We start from the raw sequence: 20798 nt of genomic DNA, 5'->3' as shown, positions 1-20798 counted from the left end.
GGGGCCTGGGAGACAACCGGAGCTCATTACGCCCTGGGTTCGATCCTCTGTGTAAAGTGGGCATAGTGGTACACCAGGAGGTGGCGACAGGAAGATCAGAAGTTCAAGATCATCTTCAACTACATAATGAATTCAGGGCCAGCCTGACACACTATTTCTGTACCTGTAACAGGGACCAGACCTTAGTAGGCCCACAGACCTTAGTACAACTGACTCCATGGAAGTGTCTTTCAGGCTGTAAAACTCAGCACCTAGACAACACCATTTGCCCAAACTAAAACAAAGGTCTAATCCATCCAAGTTCATAGTTCTGGGAAGGTCTCAGAATGTACTGCTCCTGCTTTTGGCTTCTGTAGTTTGACTTCTGGTTTTCTGTTCCTGTCAATCCAGAGCATGCTTTTTTGTGCTTAAAAGCTCACCCTGAGAAAGGGTTGGTGCTACACTGGGATTCCAAATGCCCAGTGGAGCCTCTATCCGGCTAATAAAGACTTTCTGTTGACTTAAACCCACACATCTTCCCTGGTGGATACGCAACAGCATCTCAGAAAATGAAACAAAGCGAGCAGAAGGAGTGAAAAGGGCTTGGAGATGGCTTGGTAGTTAATCATGCTTGCAGCTCCTCCAAAAGACCTGAGCCCTGTTCCCAGCACCTACACCGAACACCTGAACCCACCTGCGACTTCAGCTCCAAGGGATCTAATGACTTCTTTCGGCCTCTGTGGCACACGTGGTATATACTCACAGATACAAGGCTACACATGCACATCAATAAAAAATTTTTTCAAGACAGTGTTTCTCTGTGTAGCCCTGACTGTCCTTGGAACTTGCTCTGTAGACCAGGCTGGCCTTGAACTCAGAGATCTACCTGCCTCTGTCCCTAAGTGCTGGGATTAAATGCATGCACTGCTACTAATACCACAACCACCTAACAATAAAAATAATAGAAAATCCTCTTTAACTAAAAAATTAATAAAGGGTCAGGTGATATTGGTGCACACCTTTAATCCTAGCACTCAGGAGGCAGAGGCAGGTAGCCATCTAAGTTCAAAGCCAGACTGATCCATAGAGTGAGTTCCAGGACAGCCAAGGCTACACAGTGAAATCTTTTTCTGAAAACAACAATAATAATAGTAATAATAGATGGTGATGTGGCCATATAAATAATAGGACATTTGTCTAGCATGTACAAGGCCCTGGGTTTGATCCCCTCCCCCACAAAATAAGCCTTATATAAGCCTTACTATTTGTGGAAACATACCTTATGAAAAGACTATAACAAGAGCCTGGGGATACGGTTCCAGCCTAAGAGCATGGCCGCTCTTCCTGAGGACCGAGGTCTGGCACTCCATGGCAACTTACAACCATCTATAACTCCTATACCATCTATAACAAGATACCCTTGTCTGGCTTCACCAGGCACAAATACTGAGTACAGGCATATATTCAGACAAAACACCCATACACAAAAAATTAGTAAAATGAAAATTAAAGAAAAAAAATGACAAGCCCCTTAGGATTCAAGCAGCAGGAAGTGGAAGAGAAGAGATCCATCTCTCACCAACTCAGCGATGCCAGCCTGGCCATGGAGGAAGCCTGTGTTCTCAGAGGGCAGAAGCCCAACGCTAAGACCCCTGTTTTCCCATCAGCCCCTTCAGCTTGCTGCTCACTCCCTTCTCACATCGTTAGGTATCAAACACTGAGTGCTTAGCCTTAGGGACGAGGAGGTCCGTTCCCTGCAAGGCTACCGTATGCCAAGAGATGTTCCAAATGCTTTCACTTGTTCCTAAGAGGAAAGAAACGGAGAATCCGGGCCTGCAACCCCAGCTCCTCGGGAGACTGAGGCAGGAAGACTAAATTTATGGCCAGCCTGGACTATAGAGTGAGTTCAAGGCTACCCCAGGCAACTTAGTAAACTTTGTCTCAAAGTAAAAAGCACAGCAACTTTCTTAAAGCTTCACAAACATGACATCTCAGCAGGTGGAAGCGTATGCCATGTAAGCCTGCCCACCTGAGTTCTACCCTGGAACCCACGTGAAGGTGGGAGGAGGGAAGACGCCACAGAATGGTCCTCTGACCTCCGCCCAGGTGCTTGCACACGCACACTGAAAATGCAAACAAATCCTGCCCCTCACCATCAGACTGTGGATGGAATTCTGTTAACAGGAAACTGGACTTTCTCTGGGAATCTCATGCTAAGAAGGACAAGGCTGAGGACCTGGTACTAACCAGATGGGGAGTTTGTCTCCCAGGAGGAAACCTCACACAGCTCTGACAGCTTAACTGCCACACGGGAGGCTGTAGCTTTGGTGGGGATGGTGGTGGTGGTGGTGGTGATGGTGATGGTAATGATGATGGTGATGATGATTGATGATGGGGGAACCCCCACATCTTGACCGTGACCCCTTAGTTATGTATATCTCTACCCTTCTAACTTGAACCTCATGTCAAGACCCAGGATAGGCAAGGTGGTGGGAGTGCGGTGTCACTGGGCTTCTTGTGGCCATGCGCCATATTGAATACATCTCCTTTTCTGACTTCCATTATCACCTATCTGCTTACCTGGTCCCCTGAGGACAGGGGGCAGAGACTAGCTGTTAGAACTACCAGGTCCCACACCCTGACCACTCCAGGTGTGGGCTCTTGTCTGGCTTCCCTTTCAAGCCTGTGCTTACTTCTATATTGAACCCTTCTCAAAAGCAAGCTCCATTTCTGCTTATCACGGACGGACGGGCCCTGCAGTTCTCTGCTGTGGTGGAGAATCCCGTCCTCTGCAGGGGAGGTCTCTGAGACAACGCCTACGTTGCTGTGGATGACAGTATAAGGCTGTCCCTGCCGGCAGACTCTCCCTGTCAGTTTACACAGTACATTCACTTCCTAAGAGCAGTAGGACCTCAAAGGATGTGCCCATGTCTGGACCCAGATGCACCAGTGCCTGTGTGTTCTACTATTCCCTCTAAGACACTGAGCACTTCCAGGGAGGAGAAACCCCACCCACAGAAGCTCACTCACAGAAGCTCGTCCCCATCTCCCACAACAGGCGGCTCACCAGTACTCTACCAGGCCTCTTCATTCTGCTCTGTTAATTATGGATGCAGAACGGGCTGCTAACACCCTGAACCTGATGTGAGAGTTGCTGATGGCATGGAACCCTTAATGCTGCTCCTGACAGACTGAAGCTTTTCCTTCTGCCTGCCTCGCTGGGCTCAACCCTGGTGCCTCATGTGTTCCATAAAATTTGTTTCAAATGTTATTTGTTGGCTTTTTCTCCTTTGCAATGTGCTGCTTTGTAGTTTGGCTCTGTTTGGGAAAATTAATCAACAGCTGGGCCTCTTATGCCGATTATCCCTTCTCCTCGAAACGGTCACGAGGTTAATGAGTGTTTTTGGGCATCGAAGGAGAAAGAGGATGGAAGGGGTTTGCCCCTCCCTTATAGGAAGGAGGAAATTGTGAAAGTTCATCTCTGAGTCCCCTTAAATACACTCAGTGGGTGGGAAGCAGTATAAATGGGGTGGAACTGGGTTCCTCACACGCACGCTAAGGGGGCTCGTGTACCTGCCTGCCTGTCAGAGCTTAGCAGAGAGGCCCCAGGAATAGCAGCCAAAGAAACTGCCCTGGCCTGCATGTACTTTTCCCCCCTTTTTCCATCTTTCCATATATGTGTGTGATGTGCATATGTGTATGCATGTCTTTTGCATGCATGTGTGTAGGTGTGTGTGTGTGCATGTATATGCACATGCATGTGGGGGTGCTTGCATGTGGAAGCCAGAGGTTGATAGGAATCATCTCCCATCTTTCTCCCACTTTATTCACTGAGGCAGGGTCTCTCTCAGCCAAACCCAGAGCTCACAGAAATGCCTAGTCTCTTTTGTTAGCCCGCTTACCTGTCAGGATGGACTCACACAGGGCCGTCATGCCCACTAGGCATTTATCCACATGTATTTTGCTGGAGGAAGAGATGGGGTGAGCAGGGAAGGCACGCCCTGGACTTTCAGTCAGGATTGGTAGACTCATCCACCGTACATTCAGCCCAGCATGGCTACCAAGTGCCCTGTGTCCTTGCCCACCGTCAGGACAGACTGAATGTGACCTACAGTTCTTTTCAGCTCCCATGTCCTTTAATCTACTGCTCCTCCCCTCTTGCAGAGCAAATGTCCTTGTTCCGGTGGCACTTACCCCAGTGGTAATGGAATTAACATTTAGAACTCTGGTGATCTCTTAGTAGCTAGGAGGGACATGAAGGTGAGGGCTGGGTACTCTGCCCTGCTGGCCTCACTCAACCCAATGTCCCACGGGGAGTCTGTGGTTAGTACATATGCACTGATGTAATTCAGACATTCAGGACATTGGGGGTGGGGTTGTTGTTTTTAGACAATGTCTCCCATAGTCCAGGCTGTCTTCCAACTCTTTCTCTGTAGTTCAGACTGGTCTTGAACTTCAGGTCCTCCACCTCCACCTTCATATCCAGTTTATGTGGCACTGAGGATGAAGCTGAGGGCTTTATGCATGCAGACAAGCATTCTGTCAACTGAGCCAGGGAATATCGTTTAAGCACTGGGCTTAACATGCTGCTGGTGCTGCTGACTCTGGATGCCTTCAGCATCTCTATCCAGGCTCCCTGGCCCTCACTTGAGTGGGAGGGCATCATGCAGTAGCTTGCTCCCCATTCCTGAGCCCTGTCCTGAGCCCTTGTGTTGTGCTTGCCCCTTAAGGAGTTGGGGCTGCTGAAAGCCCATCTCAGTGTCAACAACAGGTCATCTGGGCCAGAATGAGGCTTCCCTGAAAGTCTGAGCCAGAGTCTTCCTGGGCAAACATTGGCTGCAAGTAGCCTTAACCACCTTCCAAACTTCTACTGCTCGTGTTTTTGCTCAAACATCGGCATTTCAGAGCAAGGCATGTAGAGAGCACTTGCCTAGCATGCATAATATACACCCAGCACCACATAAACTGAGCGTGGTGGCACATACCCATCATCCCAGCACTCAGCAGGTAGAGGGAGGAGAATCGGATGCTGGAAGTTACCCTTAGCTACATAGTGAGTTCAAGGCCAGCCCGGACTACTTGAGATCCAGTCTCAAAATGAAATAAAACAAACAAACAAAAAACCAAACCAAACCACAACAAAAGCCCTTTGACATTTTTAAACGGCAAAAGGCCTGTCTGAGAAAGGCCCTATTGGGTGTTGGGAAGCCTTTCTGGGTACTGTGAAGGAAGCGAGGATGGGAGGAAGCTGGCATTGGAGAGGCATGGCTGGCTATACCCCTCCTTGCAGATTCTCTGAGGACTGTTTTTGATAAAAGTGTGTGTGTGTGTGTGTGTGTGTGTGTGTGTGTGTGTGTAAGCACTTATACTGCCCATATGGTCATAGGACTAAAACACTAATATGCATGTGTAGTGTATTAAGCCTCAGATAAACATATATATTGTTTGAGTGGGTAGGAAGCTAGGGATAAAATCTAGGCCTGCTGTTTCAGGGTCCTGGTTCACATGGTACAAGTGGGAATAACCTACTGGTTATGGCCCGGGGACTTCGTGCTCGGCAGGTCATGGGACTATGAGGTAAGCAGTCATATGTACATCACAGATCTGGGCTTGACCTGCTGTAAGGGCCTGGGATGCTTCCAGGCCACAAGCAAAGACAAGTGGTTGTCTACAAGGAAGCTGGGTGCAGGTCTAGGCACCAAGCTCAAAGAGACTGGCACAGAAGATGCTTCAGAGTTTGGTGTGACTTGTCTAAGCTGCTTCTCTATCTGCAAAATGGCAGTAGTGACACCTAGCTTCAGAGGGTGATGGGAACACAGGACAAGGGCAGGGAGTATCAGTGCAGAAGGCCCTTGAGGTGGATGTGCATCCTGGCGATGGCTGTGTCCCAGTCCCTAGCCCCAGTGGTGCCTGATTTGCCCATTGTCTGGCGTTTGCTTCCAATTGATCCTCCTTGTATCCCTGTGATACCTGGTCTCAGAGGTGCTTCCACTCGGCCCTGTGGGTACAAGGAAAGGGCCACGGTTTCCCTACTCTGCCTCAGGTTTGCAGAGTACTCCTTTCCCTACCTACTGCCCCAGAGTCATGAGCAAAGAGGGCTCAAAGAGGACCAGCCTCAGCCGCCCAGCAGGGATGGAAACACCATACTCTACTCCTCTACTCAGCTGAAGACAGGTGGAGGGTAAGGCGCCCACTACTGACCCAGTGCCTACTGTGTGTGACACTTATATAGTTCCGACCATATGCTGGGGCTACACTGTCACTACCCCCTTAGATGTAGGAGCAAGGTCAAGGCCAGCTCATTCCCTGCTGTTACAGCCCTGCTCTAGGCTGTAGTGGTGCCTTTTCATCTGGTGTGGTAGGCTCAGAGCTCCAGCCAGACCGTCAGGGTCCAGACCATGGGTTCCCATTGTCTCTCACTGCTTTCCCACACCCCTGCTCATCTGGGCCATCTGGGCCTGATGCTCTCGGAGCCTCCAGATACTGTCCCTGGCCTGAGTTCAGGGGACTACATTGCCCTCCTTAAACTTCCTTTTGTCTATAAAGGGATCTCATTTTATATTCCAGGCTAGCCTAGAGCTTTCCTGGCATCCTCCTGCCTCAGCTCTTGAGTTCTGGGATTACAGTGTATCTCCCCCACACATATCAGGTTGTTCTACCTCCATTTTCCTGTTTGTTCACCACCCCTTTCTGCATTGTCTCTCATTTTTTTTAGGCATAACCAAGCCTCTGTCAGGAACCCCTTCCCCTCATAGAGTACGTAATTCCTCTTACAAATGAGATTTGTGATCACACCTAGGGAGAAAAGGCTGGGGGGGCAGGGGCTGTGGTGCAGGGGCGTGACTGTGGTGGAGGGGCAAGGCTGTAGATGGGGCTTACAGTCACAGCTGGTTCTTTCCTGTCACATACCACTGGCCTGGTGAGGTTCGGGTCTGTAGCCTGTGTCTCTCCTGCTCATTTCCTGGTGCTTCCTTAATCCTTCTTAATCATTGTCACATCTAAGCTTCATGCCAGCCTCAGGAGACCAGGGTCAGGTTTGTAGAAGATAGAGGTAAGGCACAGAGGAGCAAAGTGACTTCTAATGCTGAGTAAGCAGAACCCTGGCTGGAGCCCAGGTAGACTCCTGGCTAGTCCAGTCCTAGGCGATCCTGGTTGTGGAGCCCTCAGCTCAGGGTCCTAGCCCCCCACCCTCCTTATACTCAGGGTCATGGACAGATGCATTCTGCAAGCCTGGGAGACAGTGGCACCTGACCTACCTCCCAAGGAACACAGAGGTGGGAGGCCACCTGGCTCCAACTGAGACACATCAAGCTGCCACTTGTCTGGGAAGGTCTCTAGCCAATCAGAACCCACCATCATAATTCCCTCCTCTTTAGGCAGTGTGGATTCAAGGCTAAAGCAGGTTCTGGGTTCAAACTCACCTACCATACCGGGGAAGGGTACTTTGCCTCCCTGAATTCTCTTCTTGTGCAAGGTGGGAGTCCTCACAGCCCCCACCTGAAGCTTACTGTGTGGACTGAGCAGAGACAGTCCCCGGCTCACGATGCACACCCCAGAGCCAGGCATCAGAAACTCTGTAGAGGCTCTGGACACCCTCGAGAATCTGAGGCTCAGACCGCATCCTGGATCCTGGCCAGCAGGAGTCCTAGCTATGCAAGTGACTGGGCAAAGAGAAAGCTGGGTGTATCGGGGGCATGAGTGCCTGGGACCTACCCTGACTCTTCCAGCTGCTACAGAGATAGCAAGGCCACCACCGGAGTGACGAGGGCACTGAGAAGGGCAGCAGGAACTCAGCAGGAAAGGGTGGGACAGGATAGGAAGAGAAGACTCAGCAGTTTTCCCTAATGAAGCCACAAACCGCAGAGTCCCGGGGGAGAAGCTAGCCTGAGCCTCGGTGACACAAAGCCAATTCTCTCTACTTTGCTCTGTGGATTAATTGCCAACATGATTTAACTTCCTGGTACACACCACCCGCGTGTCTTCACCACTCTCCTTCCTGCCCAGGGGAAAACAAGCTCATGACAGGCAGGTGAAAGTGAGACCATTAGCTGGTTAGCCGGAGTTCTCATCTCTGCTGGACCCCAGCTCTGCCTGTTTTGCTATGTGACAGAGGCTAGTCACTCTTTCTGGGAGACCGCAGTTTCCTCCCCGACAGAATGGGGACTATGGAAGTACAGTGTGTCCTTCTAGCTCTACTCTTGAGAGAATTCTCACTCTCCATGACAAGCTCTGGGCAGCAACTCACTCTGTCCTTGCTCCTGCATGGCCGTCATTCTTAGCACATTGTACTGGAGGAATCTGGGACCCTAAGGGGCTGGGTGCATGACTGTGGGCTGTGCAGGTGCTGAGGGACACATTCAGCTTCCAACCCAGGCCCACCTGACCACAAGACCTTGCCTGTGTTCATGCTCTTTAGCTCAAACCCAATGTAGTCCCATGACATAGCTTAACAAGCATCATAGAGCATCTACTGCATGTCAAGCTTTATTCTGAGCACTGAATACATTTATACTGCTCAACCCTAAGAGTCCCATGAGAGCACAACACCCATGTGTCCCCTGTGCTACAGATGAATTGTCACTGTTTGTAGCCAGCCTAGCTTCAAGCTTTCTATGTATCTGAGGATGTCTATGAACTTCTGATCCTTCTGCCTTCACCTCCCAAGTGCTGGGATTAAAAGTTTGTGCCACCATGCCAGGTTTATGGGGTGCTAGGAATCGAACCCAGGGCTCGTGCACGGTTGGTAAGTACTCTCCTGACTAAGCTACATGCTCAGCCCCATCTCACAGATGAAAAACTGAATTTAAAAAAAGCCAACAAATGGTATGAATGTGCTTGTCAGGTCAGCCTGTGACCTGGAACCCACAGTGGAAGGAGAGAAACAACTCCTGAAAGTTATCCTCTGACCTACACACACACACACACACACACACACACACACACACACACACACACTGCGGCATGCACAAACCTGCCTCCCCTCTAAGAATAAGGATAAATAAAAAAGGAAATCCAAACCTCGAGATACTCAAGTAACTATCAAATCTATGTAGCAGGAGGGAGCAGTGCTAGAAGGTGTGTGCGGGAGTGTGTATGTGTGTGTATGTGTGTGTGTGCACAAAAGTGTGTGAGTGTGTGTGTGTATGTGTGTGAGAGTGTGTGTGTATGTGTGTGAGAGTGTGCATGTGTGTGTACACAAAAGTGTGTGAGAGTGTGTGTATGTGTATGTGTGTGAGAGTGTGCATGTGTGTGCACGAAAGTGTGTGAGAGTGTGTGTGGATGAGTATGTGTGTGAGAGTGTGCATGTGTGCACGTGCAAGTATGTACGTGAGTGTGTGTGTAACTGTGTGTGTGAATGTGCGTGAATGGGCATGTGTGAATGTGTGAGCATGTGAATGTGCAAGTGTGTATGTGTGTGAATGTATGTACATGATTATGTATAAGTGTGTGTGCATGAGAGTGTATGTGTGCATGAGTGTGTGAGTGTGCATACACATGTGTATATGAGTGTTTGTGTGCATGAGTGTGTGTGTAAATGTGTGCGTGAGAGTGTGTATGTTCGTATTTTTGGCAATTTTGAAAGCTTTGCAGAGTCTTGCTCACACAGCTATATCAGCTAGAGGGTAAATTTGTCACGCCTAGTACTGCATCAGGAAAGATCTTTTATGACAATAATTGCGACGGTAGACCGTGATGGTGGGGAGAGGACAAGGAATGAGAAGTTGCTTTTCTGCTCTTAGAACTGGAGTTGATGGACCCAGGTTTGGTAAGCAATGAAACGAAACAAGAAGTGCACAGGTGTGCTTTGTTGTGTCGCCTGGCTGTCACTTCCACTCTGCACTCTCTCCTGGCCACACCTGCCCTCATTCCAAAGCACCAGCTCTGGAACCACACGCCCCAAGGGAAGCTGGTAGAGGGACATCTTTAAAGGATGCCAGAAACCCTGCGTGGAGAAAATTCAATTGCTACCCTACTGATCTGGCATTCGTAATCCTCGAATCTCCCCCCACCCCCGCCTGCCTTCCCCAGCCCAAGCAGCTGAGCTTTGCATATGACCTATGGACAGAGTGGAGAAAGCTGAGAAAAATGCGGGAAGGAGTTGGTTCATTTGGGTGATGGAGTGCCTGCTCCCTTTGCCAGCATGCAGGGCTCAATAATGGCAGACAGGGCTTCAAAAAATTGCAGCATGAATAGATGAGCCCTTTAAGGTAATAGAAATGCTGTCATCCTAGGGAGAAATATGGGCCCCGGGTCCTGCGGGAGGGGACACTGGGCCCTTCTGCCCTGCTTGCTGAGCTCTCTGTCCCCATCACAATCAGAACTGAAAGAAGGCATCAGGCTGAGGAATGGTCAGAAAACCACCTTATCTCCTGGCCCCTGAAGTCTCCATTCGGGGAGGAAACTGCAGGAGGGGACTGGGAAATCAAGTCACCCAAGCTGGCTGTGACCTTGCAGCCTGCTCCCTGCAGGCACTGTCAGGTCAGCAATCAGTTCTAGACCCGAGTGTGCAGGAGGCTCCATCAGGAAGTGTCTTAAAGAGAGGTTGCTGGGTGGCACAGCGGCTTGTAGGTGGGGCTGTGAAGTTAGACCGTTTCCCTCTGTGCTGAGAAAGCCTATTGTCCTTTTGGGGACATAGCTGCCCTGCAGCTCCCACTCCGGAGGAAGCTGCAGCTAAGGGTTTCCTTCCTCTTATCTCATCCGCACCTGCATCCCAGACAGGCTCTCAGCGCTCTTCAAGTGGGCAGCAGCAGCAGCAAAAACATCGTGGGTGGCATTAACCTTTTAAACATGGCCATCATGGCTGACACTTGTTGAAAGATGACTAATACTCTCTTTGCATACACTAATTAGCTTGATCAGCATACCAATCCTAGGGATTTATGACTCGTTCCTTTCCACATATCATAAAACAGGCACAGAGAGATGGTATCCTGTGACCCTGAGGTCACACAGCTATAAAAAGCAGTGACGCCAGTTATCTGAAGACGCCGGTTATCTGAAGGCCGGATGTCTAGTTCCACGTCTCTGTGACCTCTGCACTGTGTAAGGAGAGCTGTCTAAGGTGTGCCTTTGCTCCAGGAACTCAGGTGGTGCTGAAGAACAGCTACCTCTTTACACCTGAGAGAAGGGTTTAGACAGGTGATTCAGCTGTAAGAGTAAATGGGTGGCTGCCACCAAATCTGATGATCTGAGTTCAATATCTGGAACCCACAAGGCAGAAGGAGAGAACGGACTCCTGTACATTGCTTCTGCATGTATCCCACAAAATAAATAAGCAAAGAAATGAAATAAAGATAAACCTCAGAGAGGCTCATGGGGATAGGGGAAAGATTCAAGCCCTAGCCTCACTGGAAAGCAGCCCAAATTCCTCTTCCTATAGATGTCAGCCTAGAAACTCCTACATTAATAGTCCTGCTATTTCCAAGGATGTCATTTATCAAAGAGATGTCACCAAGCAAGACGTTCATGTGGCAGGCATGGTAGGCAATGGTGGCTAAGAGGTATGGGGCTAGGGACAACAGGCCCTTGTTCTCAGGGAGGCAGACTGAGCAGGAGCCATGGGCTTTGCATGTAGAAGACCTGCGAGTGTGAATCCAACAGAGAGGAGTGTCTATGGAAGTGAGGTCATCTGAGAAGCTGGACAGGATGTTCACAGACACAACAAAAACAAGGCTGCAGCAACGAAGAGGGAGGGGAGACAGGTTTGGGGCAAAGTGAGTTATGTGTGGTCACACAGCAGGTGAAATGAGGCTGGAGACTAACAAAATTTAGATGTGCAAATCTCCTTTGGTGGCAACAAGAAGACACAGGGACCGGTAAAATATACCCAGCCTGCAGATGGATAAATGGTTCCTCATACTCCACATGCCTCCTCCCACTCCCCCACCACCCCAACCATGGTTCAGCTATTTTTATACCCAGGGTACTAGGAAAGACATGTCCTCCCCTCCTCTCAGAGATGCTGCCAGGACAGGGCTACAGTACCCCAGGACTTTGTTAACCAGTCATTCTCCCCACTACCCTGTCCCTCCTCCAGGCCATACTCCGGGAAGAGTAGCCAGCAGAGATTGTGGTACTGTCCAAGGTGCTGGAATGGTGTTCTACCCAGTCAGAGGCACTCCTTATGCCCGCGGTTTTCTTTGGGCAGGATGTTTCATTCCCGTTTTACAAAGGAGATCCAGAACCTGAGTCATGAGCAGAACCGAAACTATGAACCTGCTTCTTGAGTCCTAGCCCAGCACTTTTCCCACATCGGGAAGACCCGTGCCCTTCACCAATGATGTCCTGGGTGATCCTTTTGCTGAGGCTAAGCTAACGCAAAACATAAACTTCTCTTCTCCTACCCACATCCTCCCCTCTGTCTCTCCACATGATGACAGTGGCATCTCACATGACATCCTGGGGGACCGGTCAGAATGGGCCAGGGGTGCTGGAGTAAGCCTGCCTAGAGCAGCCGGTGTGTGTGCTCATGAGTCAATTCACCTGGGATGCCTGGGTGCAGCTCACCCCAATACCCTCTGGGGGTTCCACGTGTGCTGGACTTGAGAAAAACATACTCTACCCCTGTAGCTTAGCATCCTAGCAGGTACCTATTGCAGTTCAGGCGCTGATCTGTAACTTCTAAAGTTAGCTCTCTACTCTCACCACAAACTCCCGTCACAGGTAAGGACATTCAGGCTTGAGCAGGACACAGGGCTCACCATAGGCAATGGAGTCAGTGAAGAGATGGGATTTGAACTCCAGTCTGTGTGGTTCTGGAGTGTCTGGTCTATCCAAGCTCATTACCATTTGAGCAGGAAGTGGCTCCTGTCACTGTGGCCAAGTTTCTCTCCCCGTTTAAACTTCAGCTCATTTGCAAGCTGAGGAAGTGGACGTGTACATCTATAGGGCTCTCGTGAGACATAAACCAAATGACGCGTGCAGCAGGAACACAATGAGTGCTCTCCACTAGGCTGAATGTGATTACGATCAGACAAGGTCTTTGATGGCTGGCTGGGTGTCTGATGAGCCTTGCCACACCCCAAGTCCTTGGCATCATAAACGCCAGGGTTTAGGAATGAGGGGTCAGCAGCAGCAGCACACCAAGCAGAGCCTATTGCTGCCCTGCATGGCCTCATGGGGTGGAGACTACCTGGCTGTCAAGTCCCTGATGCCCAACAGTTCTATACTATCTCATTGGTACCATCCTAGCCCTCATAGGGTTAGCTTTCATAAAGTTGCTGTCACATCCTTCTAAACGGCCCTTGGCAGGGGTATGGGGGCATAGCTCAGTTGATAGAGTCCTTGTCTAGCAAGCATCCATTACCACACTGGCTACTCAAACACAACATCAGGCAAGGCTTATATGTGTGGGTTTCAGTCCTCAGGACAACTGGGGGACAGAGGTGCATATTTTACATATCAACCTGGCCTCCAGGTTCTCTTCAGCATCCCACAGTCCCTAGTCCCTGCCCCCAACCTTGAACTTTCCTGCCCTTTCCCCAGAGGTCTTCCCTATATAATGCAGACATTTTGCCACACCCCCCTCTTGTCTGTGTTTGTGTGTGTGTGTGTGTGCGCGCGCGCGCACACACACACACACACACACACCCTTTTCTTTTCTCTCCTCCCCCCCTCCCCATATCGACTTCCCTAGCCTCGGTCCTTGGGGCCAGTGAACTCACCCATCAGAGAGCAGCTTCCCAGTAAACCTGCCTTTAATATATAATAATCTGACTTGAATTAGCTCATTTCGCCTGTGGAGAAATAATCTATCAATACGGATAGGGAAATGGAGGCCCAGCAAAGCGAAGTGGCACATCCAAGCTTACTGAGTTTAGGATAAAGCTCCAACACCCAGAAATGGGCTTCTAAAACAAGCTCTTTATTAAGTCCCCATGTCGTGAAACCTTTCAGCAAACAGGCAGGTATGTAGTCACAAATCAACAAACACATAAAGGCACTGCTAATTATTACTGACTGTGGGATGCTTTGGGGGAGCCTGGGTTGACTCTGCTCTGCTGATTGATGGCCCCATCCCCCATATTACCAAGCTGGCTAATTGCAGGAAGTCACCTCATTCAGAAGCTGGGGTAAGGCAGGAATAATGGCGTCCCCGCTGGAGCCCGGTGCTCCTGGGAATGAGTCAAGCCACTGAGAACAATGAGTGCTTTGTAATCCCCTCCTACTGCCCCCGTCCAGCAACACCAGGCCCAAGGAAGCCTCTCCGGTACACAATGAGGCTGAGCAGGAGTGGGAATAGTGGGGTCACACCAGGACAGCCTGCTCACAACCTGTTTTTGATTAAAGGGCCACGATTAAAGGGCCAGGTAGGCAGGACTCACTGGTGAAAGGATTCGGATGGTCTGATCACCAAGCCCCCCACCCAAGGTTCAAAGGCAAGAAGCCATTTACAGTCTGGGTGGGAGCAGCAGTCTAGCTTTCAGATTAGTGGATTCCTTACGCGGGAGGGAGGGGGGCAGTGAGCACACAAACAGATCAACGCTCCCTTCCCCATACCTCCTGGAACCTGTTTTCTGTTTTGAGTAGCAGTAATAAGTCAGACAATGGGAGGCAACAAGGAGGACAGAGGACGGAGTATGAACAGGTCTATGACAATGTACATCAGCAACTATGGGGACTCTCAGCAAGTCCCCACATAGGCGAACCAATGTGCCCGTGAGCTCTGCATAGTAAACTGAAGTGGAAACTTCAGGGTTCTTGGAAAGTCAGTTGGATGGTGTCTTGCTGGGGCAAACTCGTGAAGGAACATTTTGTTAAAGTGGACACAACTGTGAAAAGCTAAGGTGGACTCGTGAAGGAACGTTTTGAGGAAGCAGACAGAGGAGAGAGGATGTTCTGCTAAAGCAAGTACCTGGACGAACACATGATAAAAGATTCTTTGCTAACAACATGCATGTATTGATCTGCCTTACAATGTGTTGTTAAGCTGTATTTGTTGGGACTCTATAGAGAGAAAAAAAAATCTCTGTGGTGTGCTGCAGTTTCTTGCCACAAGGCATGTGGAGGACACGTGATGTTTGGGGGTATAAATAGGATTCTGTGGAGTTCCGGAGACAGAGCGGGTACAGCTAGCTGTGCAATGCTTGTGGGTGAGTCTTTGCAGATCTTCACCTCCCTGAGAGAGACACAGCTGAGAACTTCTTGTGTTCCTGATGGTGCCTCCTGCTGACTTGAGCCAAGGCTAAGGCCTGGCTGTCTCTCCTAAGTCATGTCACTGCTGTTGCTAACCTGACTCTACTGAATTGGACTGCTGGTGTATCTGTGAGGCATTTGCAAGTGGATTGAGCAGCTGCTGCCTGCTAACCTGTGAACAGAACTGCAGGTTTCCAAACAACACAGTTGCTCCAAAGAACCTTTCTAAACAGGTCCACTTACCACCCCCCACCAACTCTCACCCCCAGTATCCTTTCTTTTCAACTACCTCTGGTGGGTGGTGGGCTACAAGGGAGGTTAAAGCATTTAAGAACCATCATTAAATACGGTTTGAAAAAAATTAAAGTTATAGTAACCATCTCAGAAATCAGTGGGTTCAGGGCTGGGGTCATAACTCAGTTGTTAGAGTGCTTGCCTAGCATGCATGAAACCCTGAGTTTAGCGCCTAGTACTGCATAAAATGGTGGTGTGTCTCTGTAGTCCCAGCACTAAGTGGGGAGAGGTAGGAAGACAGGGAGCTCAAGGTCATTTTCAGCTACGTAGGGAGCTTACGTCCAGCCTCGGCTGCATGAGGTTGTATCTAAGGACAAGATTAGTGAAACAAAATGTGTGGGTTCATCCTCCCCTGTCCACTCACATTTGTATAGGAAGGACCTGGGACCTGAGAGGAGAAGCCATTCCTAAGTCATAGGCCTTCCTTAGTAGCCAGGCTAGGGCAGGGACAGAATGTCCCACTTGCCACCAAGGGCTTCTCTGCCTGACCTCTTGGTGATGGGATATCTTTAGTTCCAAATGACTATTTGCAAGACTCTAAACCTAGGGTGCTACTAATATTATTAATTTTTAATATGTATGGGTGCTAGGCCTGTCTGTCTATCCATGTGCCACATGTGTGGCTGGTGCCCTTGGAGACCTAAACAGGGAATCAAGTCCTCTGCAAGTGGAGCTTTAGACGGTTGTGAGTATCAATGTGGGTGCTGGGAATTGAACACAGGTCCTCTGGAAGAGCAGCCAATGCTCTTAAACACCCAGCCTTCTCTCCAGCCCCTAGTACTTCAATTCTTTGTGATAGTTATGGACCAGAATTCATGGCAATGCAGGCAGGTCAGAGAGAAGCTGTGTGGAAGGGACAGACCTCTTACCCTTACCGTAGTCCACGTCCACCCAGCCTTAGCTCTGGCAAGGAGCATGATGGGGCCTGATGACACTTTGTCTGAGCCTTGCTCTGCAGGCCAGGGACATTTGCTCTCAAAGGAGCCCCTGCCCTGATGGTAAGAGGAGCTTGGGAATCAGTAGATTTATGCCATGGCAGCCAGCTGGCTCAGCGCCAGGCAGGCTCACCAGCACTTCCATGGCTGATGACCTTGCAGTCAAGGCTGAAAGGCCTGTTCATGGAGAAGGTAGCTTAAACAGCAGAGTGCTTGCCTGTCGTGAACTGAATTAGGACCTAAGTTTGATCTAGAGCATTGCATACACTGAGTTTGTTGGTCCTTGCACTGGGGAGAAGGTAGAGGCAGCAGGACCAGAAGTTCAAGGTTATGCCTGCTACATAGCAAGCCAAAAAACCTATAATACATGAGACTATCTTTAAAACAAATAATTTTAGGAAGGAAAGAAGGAAGGAGGGAGGTAGAGAGGGAGAGGGGGGAGAAAGGAAGGAAGGAAGAAAGGAAGGAAGGAAGGAAGAAAGGAAGGAAGGAAGGAAGGAAGATAGAAAAAAAGCCATGTTATACATCTGGTCCTGCACAGTGAGAACCACTGAGTAGCAATAACCACATCCTGTGAGAACCTATCAGGTACCTAAGGCTTCACCATACCATAGCCATGCTGGATCTGAACCTGTAATTTACCAAGGCCCCTATCTACAGCGGCTCCAGAAATCCCTTTTCTATACCTGTAAGCAACCATGTATGGGAGTACCCACTTCATAGAGGAAGAAACCAAACCCAAGAGAGTGGGTCCAAGGTCACACAGTTGGTAGGTAGGACAGCCAAGATGTGTGTGACCTGGCCACAGGTTTCAACTCAACAGACACTGCTCAAAGCACAGTGGAACACTGCCCCTGAGGATGCCCACATGGGGGTGGTCTTCAGACCAGCTGAGCATATCGTATCCCAGTATCACCTCCCCCAGTCAAACTTTGTAAAAACCAGCATGATTGATGAGGAAATACAGACTGAACAAGCATGTAGGGGAAACGTTCACTCTACCTAGTAATCAGACATGCAAATGAGGGCAACATTTAGGAGCCGTTCTCTACCTATATAATTAGCAAGACTGGGAAAAAAAGCAAGCGAAAACTGTTCTGAACGAGGCACACGCATATACGACCCTCGACAGCATAGATTTATATAACCCTTTGGGAAAGTGATCTGGCAACATCCATCAAGAGCCATGAATATATTGTGCCCGCTGACCTGGTAATTCACCCGGAGGAAATAATTCAACAGGATGGCGGAGTGGGGAGCTGCTTGTAAGAAGATGCTCACTGCAACACTGGCTGCGAACACGGGAAAATCCTAACATCTGCAGGAAGGGAAGGGCTGGGGAAACTGGGCATCTGTCAGCCCCTGCTCTGCTAGGCAGCCATCCAAAGTGAGAATTAAGAGGTCCAACCAATAGCAGAGAAATGTGAATAAAAGGAAGAATGGTGCTGGAGTTCAGAGGGCACGCACTTCCTCAGTGTGGGAGGCTGTGGATTCAGTCCTCAGGACATAACTCCCAACACAAATACCTGTCCACTACACACACATACATGCACGCACGCACGCACACAGACTGTCTGTCCAGCCTGGTAGTACACGCCTTTAATTGCAGTACTCAGAAAGAAGAGGTACGTGGATCTCTGTGGTTTTGAGCCAACCCAGTCTAAAGTGAGTTTTAGGACAGTCCAGAAGATATATAGTAAATAGGCCTTGTTTTTAAACAAACAAACAAACAAACACACAAACAAACAGAAAGGAGAATACAAACTGCTTATGTGAGCTGGGGTAATGATGGTGTGAAAGATATTGTGTGCACAGGAGGACAGGGCAGAGCTGGACAGAGAGGATGACAGTTTGAAAGTCAGGGACAGTGACAGACTAAGGCCCTTTGCAGCTATTCTTGCAGTTGTTAACCTCAGAGAACAGCTTCAAGGGCTCTCTCGGTCACAGACTGTGTCTGAAGGTGACATAGAAAGAGAGTCCTATCCCTCATTCCTGGGCAGAGGGTCACCCTTTAGATTGCCATGGCTCCCCGGGGAGTGGGAAGGCTGAGAGCAGCCCACCCTGACTTACCATGAATCCTGGAGCACAAGTGCAGCTCCCAGTGATGCTGTGGCAGTCAGCGCCATTCTGGCAGGTGCAGGGTAGCTGGCAACCGTTGCCATAGTAGCCGGCAGGGCAGGACTCATTGCAGTAGTGGCCAGACCAGCCTGGCTGGCAGGTACAAGCTCCAGTGACTGGATGGCAGCTGAACAGAGGACAGGAGGAAGAAGAGGATGGGCTTAGCACTGTGCCCCTTCCTCTGCCCATCCCATGTCTAGTCTGCCCATGGTAATAAGAGCAGAGGACCCCTGTGGTGAAGTTAGTCATGCTTTGTTTGTCTATGAGATGATGCATGGCTGTACATAGTCTCAGTAGTTCCCAGAAATGAAGGCTCGTAGTTAAGCAATGCCCAAAGTCATTCAGCAAGGAGGTAACAAGACCAGCGTTACTACCCGGATTTCTGACTCCCAAACAAGCACTGTTTTTCCTCATGGTGCCCAGGCTACATTGGAACTCCCTATGTAGACAAAGGTAACACTAACTTTCTGGTGCTTGTCCCCCCACCATGCCCTGTTTATGCAATGCTGGGGGTCAATGCTTAGCCTTGCCAGACAAGGACCCCACCGACTGAGTGGTAACCCTCCCCAGTAGTACACCCCTATAGTAAATCCCCAATGTGCACGCTTAATAAAACCACACAGAGTCCAAAGCATAGAGCAGGGCCTTCCTCCCTTGCCTTATAGACTCCGAGGTCCAGAGCTCTCGTCGCTCCTGTCAGGTGGGGACACGTGAGAAGGCAACCATGACACCAGTAGCTCTCCATACAGTAGACTCTTGGTGAGCACTGGTAGCCAAAACAAGATGCCAGGCCAGGGTGGTCTCCCTGACAATGGCTGTCCCTAAGGGATTGCCACTTGGGCTTCCTTACGCTCTGTAACAGAGGGAGCCCTTCTCCCTCCCAGCTCATAGTCACATAGTCACTGTCCAGTTTACCCACATAGAAATGCAATTGCTTTTACCATATTTAATTATTTTCTTTTTGAGACAGAGCCTATGTAGCCCAGGCACTTGATATATATATATATATACATACATACATACATACATACATACATACATACATACATATATATATATATCTCCTGTATAGCTGAAGATGATACTGAACTTTGGTTTCTGCATTTTTATTTACTTATTTTGTGTGTAAGTGTATGGGAACACGGATGCCCTGGCACATGTGTGAAGATCAGAGAACAACTTGTGAGAGTGCTCTCTCCTTCTCCCACGTGGTCCCGGGGATAGGACTCAGGCCGTTAACTTTGTGCTATCTCACCAGCTCCCTCTGATCCTCCTGCCTCTACCTCTACAGTGCTAAGGTAAGAGCTGGGCACCATCCCCACACCTGGTTCTATGCCCTGCTGAAATTCAAACCCAGGGCTTCGTGTATGCTAGGCCAGCACTCTGTTGGCTGAGCCATGTCCCCAGCCTTCAGTGTTTAATTATTCTCTGTGTCTGTTGCTTGTTTGCTTTCTGTCTACCCACTGGGTTTCAGCTCCCTGGGGGAGCTTGTCTGTCTTGTTGCCTCTCTGGGCCCAGTGGGGTTCCAGGCACAGGGGAAATGCTGACCTCCTGGCATGCTTAAACTGAACGAATTAATGAACAGACTAATTGTGAGCAGCCCAGCTAGCCTGTCTTCTGGGGGGCCCGCAGTGTTCTTGTTGAAAATGAGGGGGTGGACCAGAGCAGATGATTCTGGAATAATAAGTACCAGTAGCTAATAATCACTTCAGAAAATGTTTAGTCTCATTAATCATCTAGTCAAAACAACAATTGGATATCACCTTCTCCCTATCAAAACATGGGCGAGCTTTTCAAACGCTGGTAAAGGTTTCAAAACAATCTGGGGTTACGTATCAGGAGACCTAAAAATATGCAGATGCCTCGGCCTTGTAATTCCATTTCTAAGAATCTATCCTGAGGAAATAACCGTGATTGTGGAGGAAGATTTATACACAGAGATGTTCCTGAAAGCATTATTTATAACGGTGGAAAATGGAAGCAATTTGAATAATAATAAATAATATGTGGCCAGGCTATGAAAGTGCAGACACCTCACACAGATACACTTCTTATATCCCACAAACCTGTGAAGTAGGAGTGAATCTCCATTTTACAGGTGGCACCCAGAGGTTTTGAAACCTACACAAGGTCACACAGGTAAGTGGGTGAGCACACCTTTAAACCCAGCAAAGGCAGGCATTTAACACCAGCCTGGTCTACACAGAGTGAGTTCCAGGACAGCCAGGGCTACACAGAGAAACCCTGTCTCAAATAGTAACAACAACAAAGTGCTTTCTAAGTTGCCTTGGCCACAGTGTCTCTCTATAGTAATGGAAAGTTACAAAGACTCTAGGC

The 20798-nt window shown here is 49.3% G+C and overlaps 1 protein-coding gene across 1 annotated transcript in view; it reads right to left on the bottom strand.

Moving 5' to 3' along the window:
• Positions 1-20798, bottom strand: part of Megf11 (multiple EGF like domains 11) — a 321029-nt gene that overhangs the window by 29705 nt on the left and 270526 nt on the right. The window contains exon 10 of the mRNA XM_032910034.1: positions 18414-18588. Coding sequence (XP_032765925.1) covers positions 18414-18588 — 175 coding nt within the window. The remainder of the gene's footprint in view (positions 1-18413; positions 18589-20798) is intronic.

Source organism: Rattus rattus, chromosome 8 (genome assembly GCF_011064425.1).
Source record: "Rattus rattus isolate New Zealand chromosome 8, Rrattus_CSIRO_v1, whole genome shotgun sequence".
In the NCBI taxonomy this organism is placed as follows: domain Eukaryota; kingdom Metazoa; phylum Chordata; class Mammalia; order Rodentia; family Muridae; genus Rattus; species Rattus rattus.
This window is presented reverse-complemented; position numbering and strand designations above follow the sequence as displayed.